This window comes from Sceloporus occidentalis, unplaced genomic scaffold (assembly GCF_023333645.1).
Source record: "Sceloporus occidentalis isolate IW3139 unplaced genomic scaffold, rSceOcc1.0.p SCAF_4, whole genome shotgun sequence".
NCBI classification, from domain to species: domain Eukaryota; kingdom Metazoa; phylum Chordata; class Lepidosauria; order Squamata; family Phrynosomatidae; genus Sceloporus; species Sceloporus occidentalis.
The window spans coordinates 148895877-148913184 of NW_028316984.1; the positions used below are offsets into that span (position 1 = coordinate 148895877).

A 17308-nucleotide genomic window follows, 5' to 3' on the forward strand; every position below is an offset into this window, starting at 1 on the left:
TGGTGTCCTTGAGGATCTTGCTCGCAGAGGCTGGGAATGCAGTTTCGTTTCTGTGAGAAGAGCAGCTCAGGGAAAAGGAATGGAGGATGCTAACTAGTGAGGGGAAGGAGGGGTCCTGTTGCACGGGCTTTTGCTAGGGGTGGAGCAGTTTGGTTCAGGGGGGAATTTATGCATTGGTTTGGCTGGGTGGGGGTCAGTCTCAGCTAAGACGCTGAGTGATGTGGAATTGCTGATTCTGGAACTATCAATAAAGTGCTGTTGATTTATCAATCAAGCTGACTGGTTGATTGTCCAGGATTCTGGTCTCGCACTCTGACACACTGTTAAGATGCAAAATATTTTTGGTTGTGACACAAAGGATACAAGAACAAAAATATTTGATGGTCACATGAGTATTTACCCCTTTGTTTTGATAAGCCTAAATGAGCTCTGCTGCAACCCATTGATTCCAGAAGCTAGCGACATAGTTGAATGGAGTCCAGATATATGGAATTTCAATACCTTATGTTCTCAGAAAGCCCTAAAGTTTGTTGGCGAATATAGTTGAACAAACAGCATGATGAAAACTAAGGGAAATCAGAATAAAGTTGTTCAGAAATACCTATTGGGATTCAGTTATAAAAAATATCCCAAACTAAGAACCTTCCCTGGAGCACTTTCTTATCCATTATTAGAAAATGGAAAGAACATGGCTAAACCACAACTCTGCTTAAAGAAGGCAGACCACTAAAACTCAGTGTCCAGGTAAAAGGGGCATTGTAATTCTGAAGATGCTAGAGAGACCCACAGCTGAAATAGAAGAAACCATATGTGAAATATTATCAGTGGTATGATCTGCAATGCTGGCCTTTGTGGAAGCATGACAAAAGAAGACTATTCTGAAACAAATTTATATTAAATTCCATGTGGGGGTTGCAAAAGGTGTGTGGAAGACACAGCAACCATGTGAGAAAAGATTTTTGCTCTGATAAACTGAACTCGGGGCTTGGTGCACAATGCTATCTATGCATGGCAGAGTGCCCACAGTGTTCATTGCCATCAGAACATCATCCATATGGTGAAGCATCATGGTGGCAGCCTCATGCTATAGGGATGTTTTTCTTCAACATGGACTGGGAACCTGATTAGGACTGAGGGCAAGAAGGCATGGAATCAAATGAAAGGCAATTCTAGAGGAAACGTGTTTCAGATTGAAAGGGACTTGGAACTGGAGTTGGAGTTTCACCTTCAACCAGATGACTGAACACACAGCTAAAATAACACCAGTGTGATGTAAAAATGAGACCCTGGATAGCTTAGAATGGTCCAGTCATAGCAGAGAACTCAATGCAGCTGGGGACATGTGGCAAGACTGTTCAAACCTGACAGAGCAGGAGCAATTTTGCCAAAGACAAATGAACAAAGATTTGTATGTTCTAAATGTGCAAAACTGAAACTCATGCAAGAAGATTGGCCATTAACCAAAGGGTGTTCTGTTTTGTTTTGCTTTGCTTTCTGTGGCTGGGGGTGTTGAATTCTTAAGCAGCCAGCAAGCATTAATTTGTTTTTGTGTATCCAACTTTTGTGCCACAGAAAAATATTTTGCACTTTCACAGTGTTAAGTATCTTGTCTATATCAAGTAACAATAGTGCCAATGAAATCATTTCAGTTTCAAGTTATAAAATGTAGAAATGTAGGTACGTGTATGTGAATATTTTAGAAAGCCAGTTATAATCAATCTGCCCAGGGAGATAAGAACGGCTCCCTCCTTGATGGCTTTCCGTCGGCAAGTGAAGACCTGCCTGTTCAAACAGGCATTTAAGGAATCACTATAAGAACAGGCAGGAGTGTTGGACTAGTTTAATCATTCTGTTTAATGCATGTCATTTATCTATTTATTTTTTAAATGTTTTAATTGTACTTTTTGTTTGTTTGTTTTTTAATTGCTGTGAAGCCGCTCTGAGTCCCAGTCCTGGGAAAAGAGCGGGATATAAATAAATAAATAAATAAATAAATAAATAAATAAAAGCAGAAACAAGTCTGTGCCCCAAGGATTGAATTTAGAATAAAATGGGCCTATCTACCAAGGAGTGACTGAAGAGGAAAATGAACAATTTGTGTGTAGAAAGGAAAACAAATGTATTATTATTATTTACACATCCATAAATTTTATTTTTCCCTCTCTTTATAATAGTCTAAATAATAGTGCACAACCGTTAGTAGTAGTACAAATTTGACATCCACAGAAATGGTTGGGAACTCACTATGTAGTATCCAGTTCACCTTTCTTTGTACTGTTAGTAATAACTGGCTCTTCAGAATACTTTTCCTCATACAAGTTTTTTTCTCTCTCTCTTGAAACCAAAGTATTGAAAATATCATATCAAAAGTTTATATAACTATACATATGTACCAGTAAGTTCTGTTTTGGAAATTGTCTGGGCTGCAGTCTAAGAGGAAAATGGGCAAGAATTACAATCCGATTATCTTTTTTTTTCTTTGATTTTTTTTTTTTAATTGCAGCAGCTTCTACTACTACAGGAGCTGCTGTTATTCTTTCCTGTTGGGTTATCTGTTATTCTTTATTTCTAGTTAATGACTGAAGTTGTGCTCATCATGCATCATCTTTGCCACCACATAGTCCATAACAGCAGTAATGAAATAGTACCATCTGTTGTACATGATGATTTCCAGAGACCTGGTTTCACGGGGCTCTAATTCAAGGGGTATTCAACAAGATTTACAATGGAGAAGATGCTTCTTTCTCAATCTCTAGTTTGTCACTTAGCCCCCATACAGACTGCCAAAATAAAGCTGCTTCGGGTCACTTTGGAGGTATGCTGTTTAAATGATGCATACGTCCTAAGAGTCTGGAAGCTCCGCCAAAGCTACTCTCTAGTCCTTAGGACTGGATCATAGCTTTGACGTGGCTTCTGGATTCTTAGGACACATGCATCATTTAAACAGCATACCTACAAAGTGACCCGAAGCAGCTTTATTTTGGCCTGTCTGTATGGGGCCATAGTTTCCACCTGCACATAGATAATCTCCTGTGTCTCAGATCAGTAAGGACAGAGTTGATCAATTCCAATCTGCTTCTTAGATTAAGTGAAGCAGAAGTGATATCCTTCTCTTCTATTTCTTTATTCCCTTTCATCTCCCACTGACTACAGTTTCAGGCAGTGTCTTTCAGGGCCTTTTTGTAGGCATGCTATCAGAACAAGAGTCCTTAGAATCCTGTGAATTGACACTCTCCCTAATATGTCCAATTTCATACCAACATCTGGCAAAATACTGCTGTTGGGACAGTGACCTCTACTGGTCATTCCACCAGTCAGCTCCTGAGCTCCCTCATGGGGAACCTAAGAGAATCACAGCAGTTCTATCCCATACACATGCTGGGAGTCAGGCTTTACATCTGAATGTCCAGGTACAGAATTGCACTATAAGGCTGGATTAGTCAATGTCACTACTTAAACCCCTCTATAAAACCCTTTTGTATTACTAAAACATAATGTGCATATACTTACAGGTAGTTGGCCAGATTGTGCTCTTGTAAAGTATGCATTTCAAATCCATGGGGAGTTGTGTCAAAATAGTCATTACCAATTCCACAAATAAAACATTTAGTCTGAAATTAAAGAGATGGAAGTCAAACATAGTCTACGCTGAATTAATTTAGATTCATAGCAGCAGTTGTTGCTGCATCTTCTCTTCTAACATATATTTACTGAAAACAAATTATTATTATTATTATTATTATTATTATTATTATTATTATTTTACCTCCATATCTTCTTTAACCTGCTCCTGTTGGTCTCTTAATTCACCAAACGCATCAATAATCAGACCTGTTTTTTGAGTGAAACAGAAACAAAAGTATAAAGAATCTCACATTACAGCAATAAAAACAAAGAAGCCTCAAGAACATTTGTTTCAATTATATACTCTAATCCATCAGAAGCATTGTTTACAACATATATCTTTTCTTTCTTTTCAAACAGCTTATTTCTTAAAGAATGTGAAGGAGGCACAGCTCATAAAGTGGCTATGAATAAAGCACTGATCCATTAAACTGGAGGTGCTGAATGAACAGGTTGCCTACCTGTAACTGGTAGCTATCTGTGAACTCACACAATTGGGTCTTGCGTCTATGGAAATCCATGATCAGAATATTATTAATAGCTTTTTGGTGGGAACCCTGCCCTTTTCATCATGTATAGTCAACACATCCCAGTTGCTATCCTTCAATTCTGACAAACCAGAAGAGCTGGATGTTAGAAAGAGTTCACAGGTAACCAGTCAAAGAAGCACAATACAGTTAAGCAAGCTGTTGTTCATGGTTTCTGATTCATACAAATGGGCATTAGAAATCTCATATAAATGGGCATTAGTGAACTAACTTACCGAAGGAGGGGAAATGTCATGCCAAAATAAAAGACCAGTACAACATTCCAAAAGAAGTGCCTAATTTGCCTTAAACAGTCAGTCTACACTGCACTGTACTGTTTCTATATTATTTAAGTTGCTAAAGCAGATGGTTGAAACTCTATAGTGTGGCCCTGTTGGTGCTCTTGGACATCTCAGCGGCCTTCGATACCATAGACAATGGTATCCTTCTGGAACGCCTTACAGAATTGGGAATCGCTGGCTCTGCTTTGCAGTGGCTATGTTCCTACCTCTCAGGCAGATTCCAGATGGTGATGCTGGGGAACAGCTGCTCCTCTATGAGAGAGCTGGCATCTGGCGTCCCTCAGGATGCCATTCTGTCCCCCATGCTGTTTAACATTTACATGAAGCCACTGGATGAGATCATCCGGAGACATGAGGCGGGGTGTTATCAGTACGCTGATGACACCCAATTTATTTCTCTATGTCTCAGACTGTTTCAGAGACCAAGGAGGGCATCTCCCCCCTGAATGACTGCCTGAAGTTGGTAATGGATTGGATGAGGGAAAATAGACTTAAGCTGAATCCAAATAAAACAGAGGTATTCGTGATAGGTAACCCCAATCCGGGTATGGAAATAAATTCTCCAGTTCTAGATGGGGTCACACTTCCACTAAAAGACTGCATCTGCAGCTTGGGGATGCTCCTGGATTCGTAGCTTCAACTGTCTTCTCAGATTGATGCGACAGCCAGGAGTGCCTGTAATCAGCTTCGGCTGATACACCAGTTGCGCCCCACCTGGAGCAGCGGGACCTAGAAACGGTCGTACATGCTCTAGTAACCTCTCGCCTTGATTTCTGCTATGCGCTCTACATGGGGCAACCTTTGTGCCACGTCCAGAAGCTCCAACTGATACAAAACATGGCAGCCAGACTGGTTGCCGGAAAATCCAAGTTCGACCACATTACACCTATTTTAAAATCACTACAATGGCTGCCTATTAGCTTCCGGGCACAGTACAAGGTGTTGGTTATCAGCTATAAAGCCCTACATGGCCTGGGCCCAGTCTACTTGAAGGAACGCCTTCTCCCATACAATCCTTCCCGCACACTCCGATCCTCCGGGAAAAACCTCTTACAATCCAGAAAGACTAGACTGGCAGTGACCTCCCGGAGGCCCTTCTCTGTCACCACTCCAAAAACCTGGAATGACCTGCCGGAAGAGATTCACCAATTCTTCTTCGTGGTCTCTGCGAATCATACAAATGGGTTTTACTGCGCCTGCGCAGTGCTGCTCGGAACCTTCTGGAATCACTGGGCAGAGTTAACTCTGCAACATATTGAAACTTTTTGGCGGTAACTCCGCCCACCCGTTATAAGGCCCCTGCCTTCCCGCTCTTTTCCCCAGTTCCTTTTTTCCGCCGCGCTCGCTGCTCCTAGGAACTTTCGCTTGCTTTGAATCACTCTCGTTTTTTGACCTTCGGACTGCTTTTTGACTACTCTCTCTCTCCCGCCCCTGGTAACTCGGACACTCGGACTGTTTTGACTTCGGCTTTGGATCTCCTTGACTCGCAAGATGTCCCCTCCTTTTAAGAAATGTGACATCTGCAGCGGAAAGGTTCCTGTCCAGGATCCCCATTCCTCTTGCCTCTTCTGCCTGGGCCGGGACCACGACCCTAGGGTCTGCAGCCTCTGTAAGTCCATGTCCTCCCAAGCCCGTAAAAATCGGGAGTCGCGGCTTACTTCTGCCATTGCCCAGGGCAAGATCAGGGAAGGGGACTCTCGCCCGGCGTCAGCTCCTTCTGCCTCGGCTCCACCTGCCCAGGCTCGCAGCGGCCCTTCCAGCGCTCCTCCTTCTACTTCTCTGGGGCAGGACAAGGGGAGTTCGGACCCTTCTCGCCAGCCGGCCCGAGATGCCGCTCCCAAACCCCTGAAACATGCCCGCACATCGGGGTCAGTCGGGCAGGAAACGGCTACCAGCCGTACGGAGGGAGTTCCATCTGAGACACCGGGAACGTCCCGGGCAGCCCCGGAGAAAAAGAGGTCCAAGTCCAAGCCTGGTTCGGACCCCACTTCGAGGAACATCGCCTCCGAGGAACCCTCGGGCTCGAGGGATTCCGTTGCCCGTACCGAAGAGCGAGCTGGTCGGACGGCTACTATCTCGGAGTCTCCGATCCAGTTTTTCCCTCCGGATGCACCGCCTCGCCACAAGTCAGCCAAGAAGAGGCAGTCTTCGGCCCCGGAGGCGACCTCATCCTCTTCGGCTAAGAGGTCCAAGTCGACCTCCAAGACTAGCTCCCATACGGGCTCACCTTCCAAGAGGCGCTCGGACGATGCTTCCCTCCCTCGCAAACCGCACCGGGAGTCCCGCCGTGACCGTCCGCGTCCCGGCTCCCCGGGACGGGTCGACCCTCTGGCCACGCCTACGGTGGACAATCCTTCTCCAGACCTTCACCATCCGGCTGCGAGTCACCTTCGGGACACCGCTGCCCAGACCGTGCCAACTCAGACTCAGTCGGCGACAACGCTCCCTTTCCTCCTGTCGGACGACGAAGAGGTACCTGATCAGCCGCCGAGGTCTCCTTCTCCAGTTTTGCTGGCTCCACGCTCTCCGACCGATCCGCAGTATTATTACGACTCGGAGACGGACCAATTCTTTCTCCCGGTCCCTAAAGAAGTGGCCCTTTCCAAATCCTCCCGAGGTCGGGACCGTCCCCGGGATTTGGACCAACCTCGCGACCAAGTGTCCCATCGTCGCGAACTTCCTGACCGGCCAGGCCCATCGACAGCGGTTTCCTCCCGGCGTGTGGACAGGCCTGTCCAACACCCCAGACCGCATGCTGCGGTGGACTTGCTAGATTCTGACTCCGAACCCGAGCCTGTGGATTCGGAATACTCTTCGGGAGACGACGACCCGGCCCGGAGCTCTCCACAGCTCTTGCACCACCCGGAGACGGCCTCTCCTACGGATGATGTCAGGTCGTTCCTCGAGCATGTGATCAAGATGTCCAGGGCTCTGGACATTGACCTCCAATATCCCGAGGAAGAGGCCAGGGACCCCCTTGAACGCAGGGTTCGCAGCAGGGCCCATTCTACACCTCTGGTTCCCTTTATGCCGTCCCTGGAAGCCCTGGTCAGACGCTCGTGGGATTGCCCTTCCTCCCTGGTGGGACCGCCGCGCAAGATCGAATCCCTTTACAAGGTTTCTGCCCCAACGGCCCCGTGGCTGACCTCCCACCCTCGGCAGAATTCCGCCATTGTCGAAGGTGCCCAGCAAACTGCGACCCAACGGCAAGCCGCTGTGCCGTTTGATAAGGAGGCTAAGAAGGTCGATGCCTTGGCCAGGAAGGCATACGCGGCTGCAGCACTGGCGGTGAAGGCAACCAACTACACCGCTTGTATGGGTGCATATATTCAGACCCTTATGGAAGGCATCTCCCCCATCGTGCCCGACGTTCCGGATGAAGCCCAGCGAACCCTCACTGAGATTAGGGATGAGACCCATTCCATCGGCGCATGGCTCATCACTGCTTCCAGGAACGTCGTGGAGTGCTCGGGCAGGGCTATGGCAGCTTCCCTTGCCCTGAGGAGGCACGCTTGGTTGCGGGGTTCGGACCTAAACGCCAACGTGAGGTCTACAATCGAGGACATGCCCATAGACGATTCGGGCCTCTTCCATGCCGAGACGGATGACAGGCTAAACCGGAAGTTTAGACTGAAGGCAGCGGCGAGGAAGCACGGTATGTCTGCCCCCACCCCTGCTCCATTCCGTAGGAGGTTCCGCCCTTGGCAACAGCAGCAAGGCCAATTCAGCAGGTCCTCCTACCAGGACCGGCAGTTCCAACAGCAAGGCCCTCAACGCCAGAGATACCCTTCCCAGTCTCCGTCATCCTCTGGTCGCCGCAACCAGCCTTCTCGGTACCGCAAGAACCGACGGCAGGACCCTGATCAGTCCAAAAAGAGGGCATGAGACCTTCCCGCGCACTTCGCCTCTCCCAGATACTTTTTGGACATTCTTAGGCCCTTTATCAACGTGTGGGCCTCCATTTCCTCCGACTCTTGGGTGCTAAACATCGTCCGCAGGGGCTATACCCTTGAGTTCAAAGAGCTCCCGACCACCGGAGCTTTCATTTCCACCCCACCCTCGGACACCCTTCTCGACGAAGTGCGCGCCTTACTGGACAAAGGGGCTGTTTCCCCCCTAGCCCCCGATTCCTTCCATGCGGCCTTTTTCTCCAGGTACTTCACGGTACCGAAGTCCGATGGGGGCATTAGACCAATTCTGGACTTGAGAGATTTGAACCTCTTCCTCCATTACCGCCGCTTTCGTATGGTAACTTTAGCCTCCATTCTGCCTCTCCTACACCAGGGCCTGTGGTTCGCGACCATCGATTTGAAGGACGCCTACTTCCACATCGGAATTCGGGAGTCCCACAGGAGATTCCTCGCCTTCGCCGTCGGCTCCGACGCCTTCCATTACAATGTCCTTCCTTTCGGCCTGGCCACGGCTCCACGAGTCTTCACAAAGTGCATGGCCCCGGTGGTAGCTTATCTGCACCAAAAGGGTTACAGAGTCTTCCCTTATTTAGACGACTGGCTGTTTGTCGCGGACTCCCAGCAGGACCTTCAAGATGCAATTTCATTCGCAATCCGGCTGCTGGACTCTCTCGGACTGGTAATCAACAGAGAGAAATCTCATTTCACCCCGTCCAGACAGATCAAATTCATCGGAGCCATCCTCGACTCCGTAAGATGCTCCGCCTTTCTTCCACCAGACCGGTTCCAAGCACTGGTAACATCACTAAGCCCCTGCATATCACACAGAAGAGTCAGAGCCAGGGACGTCCAGATCGCCCTGGGGCACATGGCGTCCACGACCTTCGTGACACCGTGGTCGAGACTTCGCCTACGTCCGCTCCAGGCTTGGTTTCTCTCCGTCTTTTCTCCGATAGAGGATTCCCCGACCAGATGGTTAACGGTACCGAGACCGGTAGCCGCCTCTCTGGGTTGGTGGCTGAACGAACACAACGTGTGCGCCGGAATGCCCTTCCACCAGCCACAGTCAGAGGTCACCCTGACAACCGATGCATCCCTAGAGGGCTGGGGCGCCCACCTCCTCGACTTGGTCGTAAAGGACAGGTGGTCGGACTCGGACAGCCTTCTTCACATCAATGCTCTCGAGATGCTTGCAGTCGAGAAGGCTTTGAGGGCCTTCGAACCCGCTGTGACAGGCAAGGTGGTGCTCCTGAAGACGGACAACACCACCGTGATGTATTACATCAACAAACAGGGTGGCACCAAGTCAAGCACACTCCTCGAGATTACTCTCCGCATCTGGGACTGGTGCATTCGGAGACAGGTTCTTCTTCAAGCAATCCACCTGCCGGGAGACGACAACGACTTGGCAGACCGTCTGAGCAGATCGTCCTCGGTGTGCCACGAGTGGAGACTCCATCCGGATACGGTCAGCGCCTTGTTCGACAGGTGGGGAACCCCCCAGATCGACATCTTCGCGACCGCTTGGAACAGCCATTGTCCCCAGTTCTGCTCCAGGAGGCCAATGACTGGATCCCTCGGGGACGCATTCGCCTTCCTGTGGACGGAGGGATTCCTTTATGCCTTTCCCCCCTTTCCTCTCATCATCAGGGTGGTCTCCAAGATGATGCTGGACCACACGAACGCGATCTTGATCACGCCGTGGTGGCCGAGACAGCCCTGGTTCGCATCCCTTCTACATCTCTCCAGGAGGTGCTTTCTTCGTCTCGATCCTCGCCCGGACCTGCTGTCGATCCGGGACGGACGGATCCTCCATCCGGACATCGACAGCCTACCGCTGGTGGCTTGGAGAATCCTACCCTGACTGCCCTTCCCGATGCCGTGAAGTCGGTGATCCTGGCCGCGAGGAAACCTTCTACTCAGCGTGCCTATGCCTTTAAATGGAAGAGGTTTTGTGTCTTCCTTGAACAAAAGGGCTTATCTCCTGCACAGGTGTCCACTCCAGTGGTGCTGGAGTTTTTGATGGCACTTTTGGATGGGGGGCTTTCCCTCGCATCCATCAAATGTTATCTCTCTGCCATCTGTGCAAAATATCAGTTCGGGGGGAGGGTGTCTTTTTTCAAGGACCCTTTGGTGAAAGGGTTCCTGAGGGGTTGTGCCAACCTTTATCCTCCTGCCTCGATACCGACACCGGCTTGGAGTTTGGAGACGGTACTGTCTGCCCTCCAATCCAAGCCCTTTGAACCGATGGCCACAGCGGACTTGAGACTATTGACTTGGAAAACCGCTTTTCTTGTGGCCATCACCTCTGCCCGCCGTGCGGGCGAACTCTGTGCCTTACGGAGGGACCAGCCCTTCCTAAGATTCCACAAGGACAAGGTAGTTCTCCGTACGGACATTACCTTCTTGCCTAAGGTGGTGTCCGCTTTCCACATGTGCCAGGACATTGTACTGCCTACCCTCGCGTCGAACCCGACGTCAGAGGAGGAGCGGCGTCTGCATTCTCTTGATGTCAGGAGAGCGCTGGCATTCTACCTGGACAGAACTGCTGCCTTCAGTCGGTCCGAGAGACTCTTCCAGTGCTACTCGGTACCGAAGCGGGGGTTGCCTGTGTCTGCGCAGAGGCTGTCCAAATGGGTGGCTGGTACCATCCACCTCTGCTATGATCTGTTAGGCAAGCCTCTCCCTGGCAGGGTTCGGGCTCATTCCACGAGGTCAGTGGCAGCATCCTCTGCATTCCTGTCAGGGATCCCCCTCGAGGATGTCTGCAAGGCCGCTGTCTGGTCCCAACCTCTGACTTTTATAAAACATTACAGGTTGGACACCAGGGCCATTCGAGACGCAGCTTTCGGGAGGGCTGTGTTAGTTTCGGGGTTGCATTAATTGCTACTGATGGTTGCTTTTCACACTTATGTACGTATGTTACTGTGTTTATCTGTTGAATGATGATTTGCACAATTTCCATGGACTGGTCTTGCATGACCTTTTGTCCACTTCTCAGGTTCAGCAATGTTATTGCTATGTTTGATCTGTGCATCTACAAATGACTGACTCTTTTTATGGTTCAAGGTGTTTATTGTAATAAATATACCTTTGGTTTACCATAGCTATGGTCTCAGGACACTCCCTCCGCCGCATACCTAAGCTTGTCAGTCTAACCCATTTGTATGATTCGCAGAGACCACGAAGAAGAAGGACAGGTTGCTCACCTGTAACGGTATTTCTTCGAGTGGTCATCTGCGAATACATACAAATCCCACCCGTCCGTCCCCTCAGTGTCCTGCTCTCTTTGGCTCTCTTCCTTCGCCTGCTTGGCGGAAAAATTACGGAACTGGGGAAAAGAGCGGGAAGGCAGGGGCCTTATAACGGGTGGGCGGAGTTACCGCCAAAAAGTTTCAATATGTTGCAGAGTTAACTCTGCCCAGTGATTCCAGAAGGTTCCGAGCAGCACTGCGCAGGCGCAGTAAAACCCATTTGTATGTATTCGCAGATGACCACTCGAAGAAATACCGTTACAGGTGAGCAACCTGTCCTTATCCTCACTCAAGGCTTTTAAAAAGGCGACAAAAACCTTTCTCTTCCGGCAGGCCTTCCCCAATTGATTATGTCCAGAACCAATTGAATCCCCCTCCTTTTATTATTTTTCTTATTTGTGGTTTGTTTTTTAATTTTGATGTATTGTTATGTAGTTTTAAACCATCTTTTACTGTTTAATTTTATAGTTGGGAGAGAGGGATGGGACGGGGTCTTGTGGGGCTTGTTTTTATTGTTGTATATTGTATTAACTTTGCTGTTACCCACCTCAATCCTCAAAGCAGAAGAGGCGGGATATAAATAAATATTATTATTATTATATTATTATTATGTAGCAGCTTTACACAAGTCTGGGAATGAGAGACCCCATAATAATGCCATGGAGGAAGCTAGGGCCCTTAACAGACTGAAGATGGAATTGGCACAGGCAGTTGAATGAATTCACCCACTGGGCATTTCATTTCAAGAAGTGCTGCATTAAAGGGTAAATCTTGCTTGAAGTAAAAATCTTGGGGACCAAGATACTCTTGGGTGCAGTACAAAGGTAATGCCCTCTGAGCATCCTATGAATTCAAAGATACCTGAAACAGGATAGAAAGATTCTGCATAAAATCAGGTAAGACTAAACGCTTCCCCAGGTGAAATGCTGATACTGCTTTGAATCTGGGCAAATAATCCACCTGCCCTCCTTGCAGAGGTGTGATCTCCCAAAAGCCCATCAGAATCACAGTGATCAGTTGTCTGGAGGAAGGCTTTGTTGGGGCTGACAGTATGGATCAAAGAATCCAATGGGATTCTTTCTGTGAAGGATCCAGTGGAAGACTGAAGACTCTGGCAGTTGACTGAACTCTTGATCTCTCATAGTAGTATGATGCCACTGTGTAGATTGACTACACAGTGGGGGCTAATAGTAATTACAATTAATACAAGGGGAATAGACTGTGGTCCACTTTTAATATCAGGCTGACCAATGGTCACCTATTCAAAGACTGATGGCTCAGAGATTTTATGTCCTTTAAAGACTACTGACTCAGTGGAGGATGTTCCCATACGTCTTCCCAATGGTGCCAGTAATCCTGTGGAAATCTGGATCATGAGGAACAATCTCAATCATGGATAACCTTGAGTGGAAGCAGTGAGAATCATCAATATTGTGAATTTTGTAGGGGGAAAAAATCAAAGCCGCATGAGTTCAGTAATGGGGACTTTCTTGCTTATTTCCCTCAGAACAGGAACCCACACCCACACATAGGGCATGATAAAAGGAATGAATGTCAATTCCTATTCCATGTTTTCCTGAATCAATGTTGGAGGCTGGAGTTTGATCTGAGGCAATGCGTGAGCAGATGCCACAAGGGATAATATTAAGTTGTCCATGTCCACAAACACTATAGGGAGCAATGCAACAACATGTACCAAGTGAGTCAGAACATACTTTTGGTTTTGGATTTTGACTTGATTGAGGACCCAATATAAGAAAAATAAAGCACATAAAGACAGAATCAATCACAGTTGTAGCCTTCAGAGGCTAATCCTGATTTTTGTCCTTTCTCTTAATTTTTAAAAGCTTACCATCATGCACTTTGGTAGTGCCCTAGAGCCTTTTATCTTTTATCCCTTTGGTTGTCAAGAAAGAGTTACTTGCCCTGCAGAACAAGAAGGTAAGTGATGGTGCATAGTGATTTGAAAAAAAAAATGAAAATAATATAAAGGTCAGTTGTTCTAAAGTACAAACATTGGGTAGTCATCCAACTTAAGTATAAAGATAAGATAAAGTATAGGAGAGTCTAGCTGGGAGAAAGGGAAAAAATGAAAAAATGTACTTAATTGGTACAAAAGTTCCCTAATCAGGCTGAATCATAGATGCACTCTTCTGTAGCAGCTTGCCAGAATAATGGTCACCAGTAAAGATGTGTACCTGATTGGTGACCTGTCAAAAGACCAGTTAGAACTCTTATATGTCACTATTGTGATTCCTTCCAAAGGAATTTTGGCATTTGTAGTTTGGTGAGGTACTTGGTATTCTGAGAAGAGAGAGACAGAGATTAAATCTACATAACTCTCTAACAAAAACAGCATTTAAATCTTGGTAAGTGAGGTTCAGGTGAGTTTGTTGCATTCATATGCTATCTTTCTCCCAGTTTATGAGTCAAGATGGTGAAGTTGAGCTGTGCTCTCCACCAAATAATTCTAAGTAATTCACCAAACTAGAAGTCCCAGACTTCAGGATGTAGCTGTGACAGTTAAAGTGGTATGAAACTGATAACTGTATAGTGAAGATGCACCTTATATCTGTAGCCTTTATAGAAGCTAAGATTTCTGCAGTCCCTACTCTTGTTTGACTGTTCTGCAAATTTGGGGGTGGGAGGGGTGTCCAAACTTCCCCTGTATCCAGGGCAGTCACCAATCCCTGACAGTTGCCTACCCCTGCTAGAAAGCCTGTTCTGGCAGCCTTTTCATGATGCACAATGTGATATACATAGTGAGCTAGTACTATGTAAATATGATTAGCCCCACTATCAGGCCCCACCTGGAATATTGTGTCCAGTTCTGGGCACCACAATTTAAAAAGGATGTGGAGAAACGAGCATGTCCAAAGGAGAGCGACTAAAATGGTGAAGGGTCTGGAAGCCATGCCCTACAAGGAATGACTTAGGGAGCTGGGGATGTTTAGCCTGGAGAAGAGAAGGTTAAGAGGTGATATGATAGCCCTGTTTAAATATTTGAAGGGATGTCATATTGAGGAGGGGGCTAGCTTGTTTTCTGCTGCTCCAGAAACTAGGACTCGGAACAAAATGGATGCAAGCTACAACAAAAGAGATTCCACCTCAACATTAGGAAGAACTTCCTGACAGTAAGGGCTGTCCAACAGTGGAACACACTCCCTTGGAGTGTAGTGGAATCTCCCTCCTTGGAGGTCTTTAAACAGAAGCTGGATGGGGATGCTTTGATTTGGATTTCCTGAATGGCACAGGGTTAGACTGGATGGCCCTTGCGGTATCTTCCAACTCTATGATTCTATGATTGCTTGGAAAACTAGAAGATTTATCCTCCTTACGAATGAGTAGTTGAAAATGCTCCTGATAAAGTGGGAATGAGAGTTAGGAAAGGAGAAGGCTGAATGAGTGCAGACCAGGGAAGTACCAGAGGGAAAGACCAGTAAAAAAGAAAAGAGTTTCAGTGAACTAGAAGAGAGACTGAAGAGGGGAAGAGAAAACACAATGGTAAGAGCTTTCTAAGCTAAGCAATGATGGTATCAACTGAGAGAAATGGTATTCAAGTGAAGTGAGGTAGTTGTTATTATTATTATTATTATTATTATTATTAACCTTTATTTATAAAGCGCTGTAAATTTACACAGCGCTGTACATACAATCTTTTTAATTGGACGGTTCCCTACCCTCAGGCTTACAATCTAAAAAGAAATGACACAAAAGGAGAAGGGAGTGGTGGTGGGGAAGGGGATGAGGGCCAGCCGTTCTTCTCTACCTTCAAGGCCTGGATCAGAGGAGTGGGTTTGGACCCAAAAAAGCACTGGATTATTTCACTAGTAGTGAATATTAAAGACAATGACCAATTGCTGATTGTTTTCTGAAATTCCTATCAGGTTAGCACTTAGCAACTGAAAGTAAGAATGCACAGTTATCTATTTCCTTGTCTACTGAACACAACTTTCTGGTGCTTTCACTTTCTATTCTTATTTTCTTAATTTTGTATTTAGTGCCTCTACGTTATTTGGGATATATTTATCTATATATGCTATACTCTATCTCATATGAGTTCATAACTGTAAACAATCTTGCATAAAACCACATGGTTAAAACCACACATTTATAAATACCTAAAACCACAAAGCTAAAAAATCACAAAACAATATATCTAAAAATACAGACATCAAAATAATAAACTACAAATAGTTGCTAAAAGCAGTACAAAGATTTGTGTCATATGTGCCATCCATTCAGAAAAGATTAGTAAGTCTATGTTAAGTCAGCATACCTTGAATGATGGCCAGTAAGATGACAATAACAAAGAAGAAAAATGTGATATCAAAAACAATTCGGTACATTTCATATGGGTCTCCTGCAGGGTCTTCAATTTCATCTCCAATGCCTCCGCCTGCTCTTACACCCACATACATATGGAACAGGTAACACTAGAAAGAAGAATTTACTCAGTTTCATGAAAGAGAATTCAACTGCTTGGAATTTGAAAAATAAGACCCTTTTCTGTTGCCACAAAATTGTGTATTCCATAAATATTCAAACTATATTACAGTGATTCTACTTTCAGAGTACTGCTCCTGTTTGGGAAGCTGTTCTAGAATGAAGAGCTGTCTGAGAGGTTTGGTGTGTCCTTCATAGGAGAAGAAAGTGAGGTAGCAGAAAAGGTGGATTTACGTATAATAGTTACAAAAATCATCTTTGTACAATGAATAAAGGCATCTTGAATGAGTAGGAACACAGACGTGGCCCTTACATTTTGTGTTGCACACCCTATTGGAGGATAACATCAACAGACAATCAAAATATTAAGTGTTTTTTAAAGTTGTATAAGGACCAAATCTCGATCTCTGCAGTATTTAACTATTATAGGATCTTGCTTTACATCTGTACGTGTAACACAGAACAGTCTGATTAGTGACACTTCAAATATGTGTCTACAACATCAGCATGCATTAGCTGCTAGGTAACAGTCTTTTGTTTGCACTCTGACAAGATTTTAAAATTTGTAGTTATGTCCTAGAACTTACAGTCATCATGTCATCACATTTCATGTCTGGCTCATCTTCATCTTCACTCTTGTTATAAAATTTGCGGAAGAAGTTAAATGCGACAACTGTGTATAGGTACACTACTACAGCCAAGAGTCCAACGGTCAACACAAGCTGTGCGTGTATTCAAGATAAAACATAGTAGAGAGGAGGAGAATAGCAATCAGGGACTGAATTCACAATCAATATATATGTATTCACACACACACACACACACACACACACACTCTACGATCCCTAAACTAACATGTGGAATGTTAATTTTCCCAAACTAGCAAGACTAGAATATTATGAACACTTCCTCATTCAAAATACAACAATGTCTGCAAGTATGGTCTGTACCTGCTATGTAGAGTAGTCCTCATCCATTTATTCTACTTGCTGTAAATTGTTTCATGTGGTGCTTATTATTTGGCAGGTTTTTCACATGGCATGACTCACCACATGAGGCCTTTTTCTCTGCACAATAGCCATAGTTAGGGATATACAAGCTACCCACTCCTCGCACTGAAAGGCCCGGGCCTTGGCAAACATGCATTCAAAACCTCACAGATTTTCCATTTGCCACCTGCTCAAGGCCCAGAAATCTACCTTGGGGCAAGGAAGCATGCTCCCAGGACCTGAGCATTATAGAGA

The 17308-nt window shown here is 46.0% G+C and overlaps 1 protein-coding gene across 1 annotated transcript in view; it reads right to left on the reverse strand.

The window, feature by feature from the left end:
- RYR3 (ryanodine receptor 3) overlaps positions 1–17308 on the reverse strand; it is a 442959-nt gene that overhangs the window by 4887 nt on the left and 420764 nt on the right. Inside the window, exons 100-103 of the mRNA XM_089521997.1 lie at positions 16652–16786; positions 15898–16054; positions 3767–3831; positions 3511–3611 (exon numbers count right to left, since the gene is read on the reverse strand). Coding sequence (XP_089378123.1) covers positions 3511–3611; positions 3767–3831; positions 15898–16054; positions 16652–16786 — 458 coding nt within the window. The remainder of the gene's footprint in view (positions 1–3510; positions 3612–3766; positions 3832–15897; positions 16055–16651; positions 16787–17308) is intronic.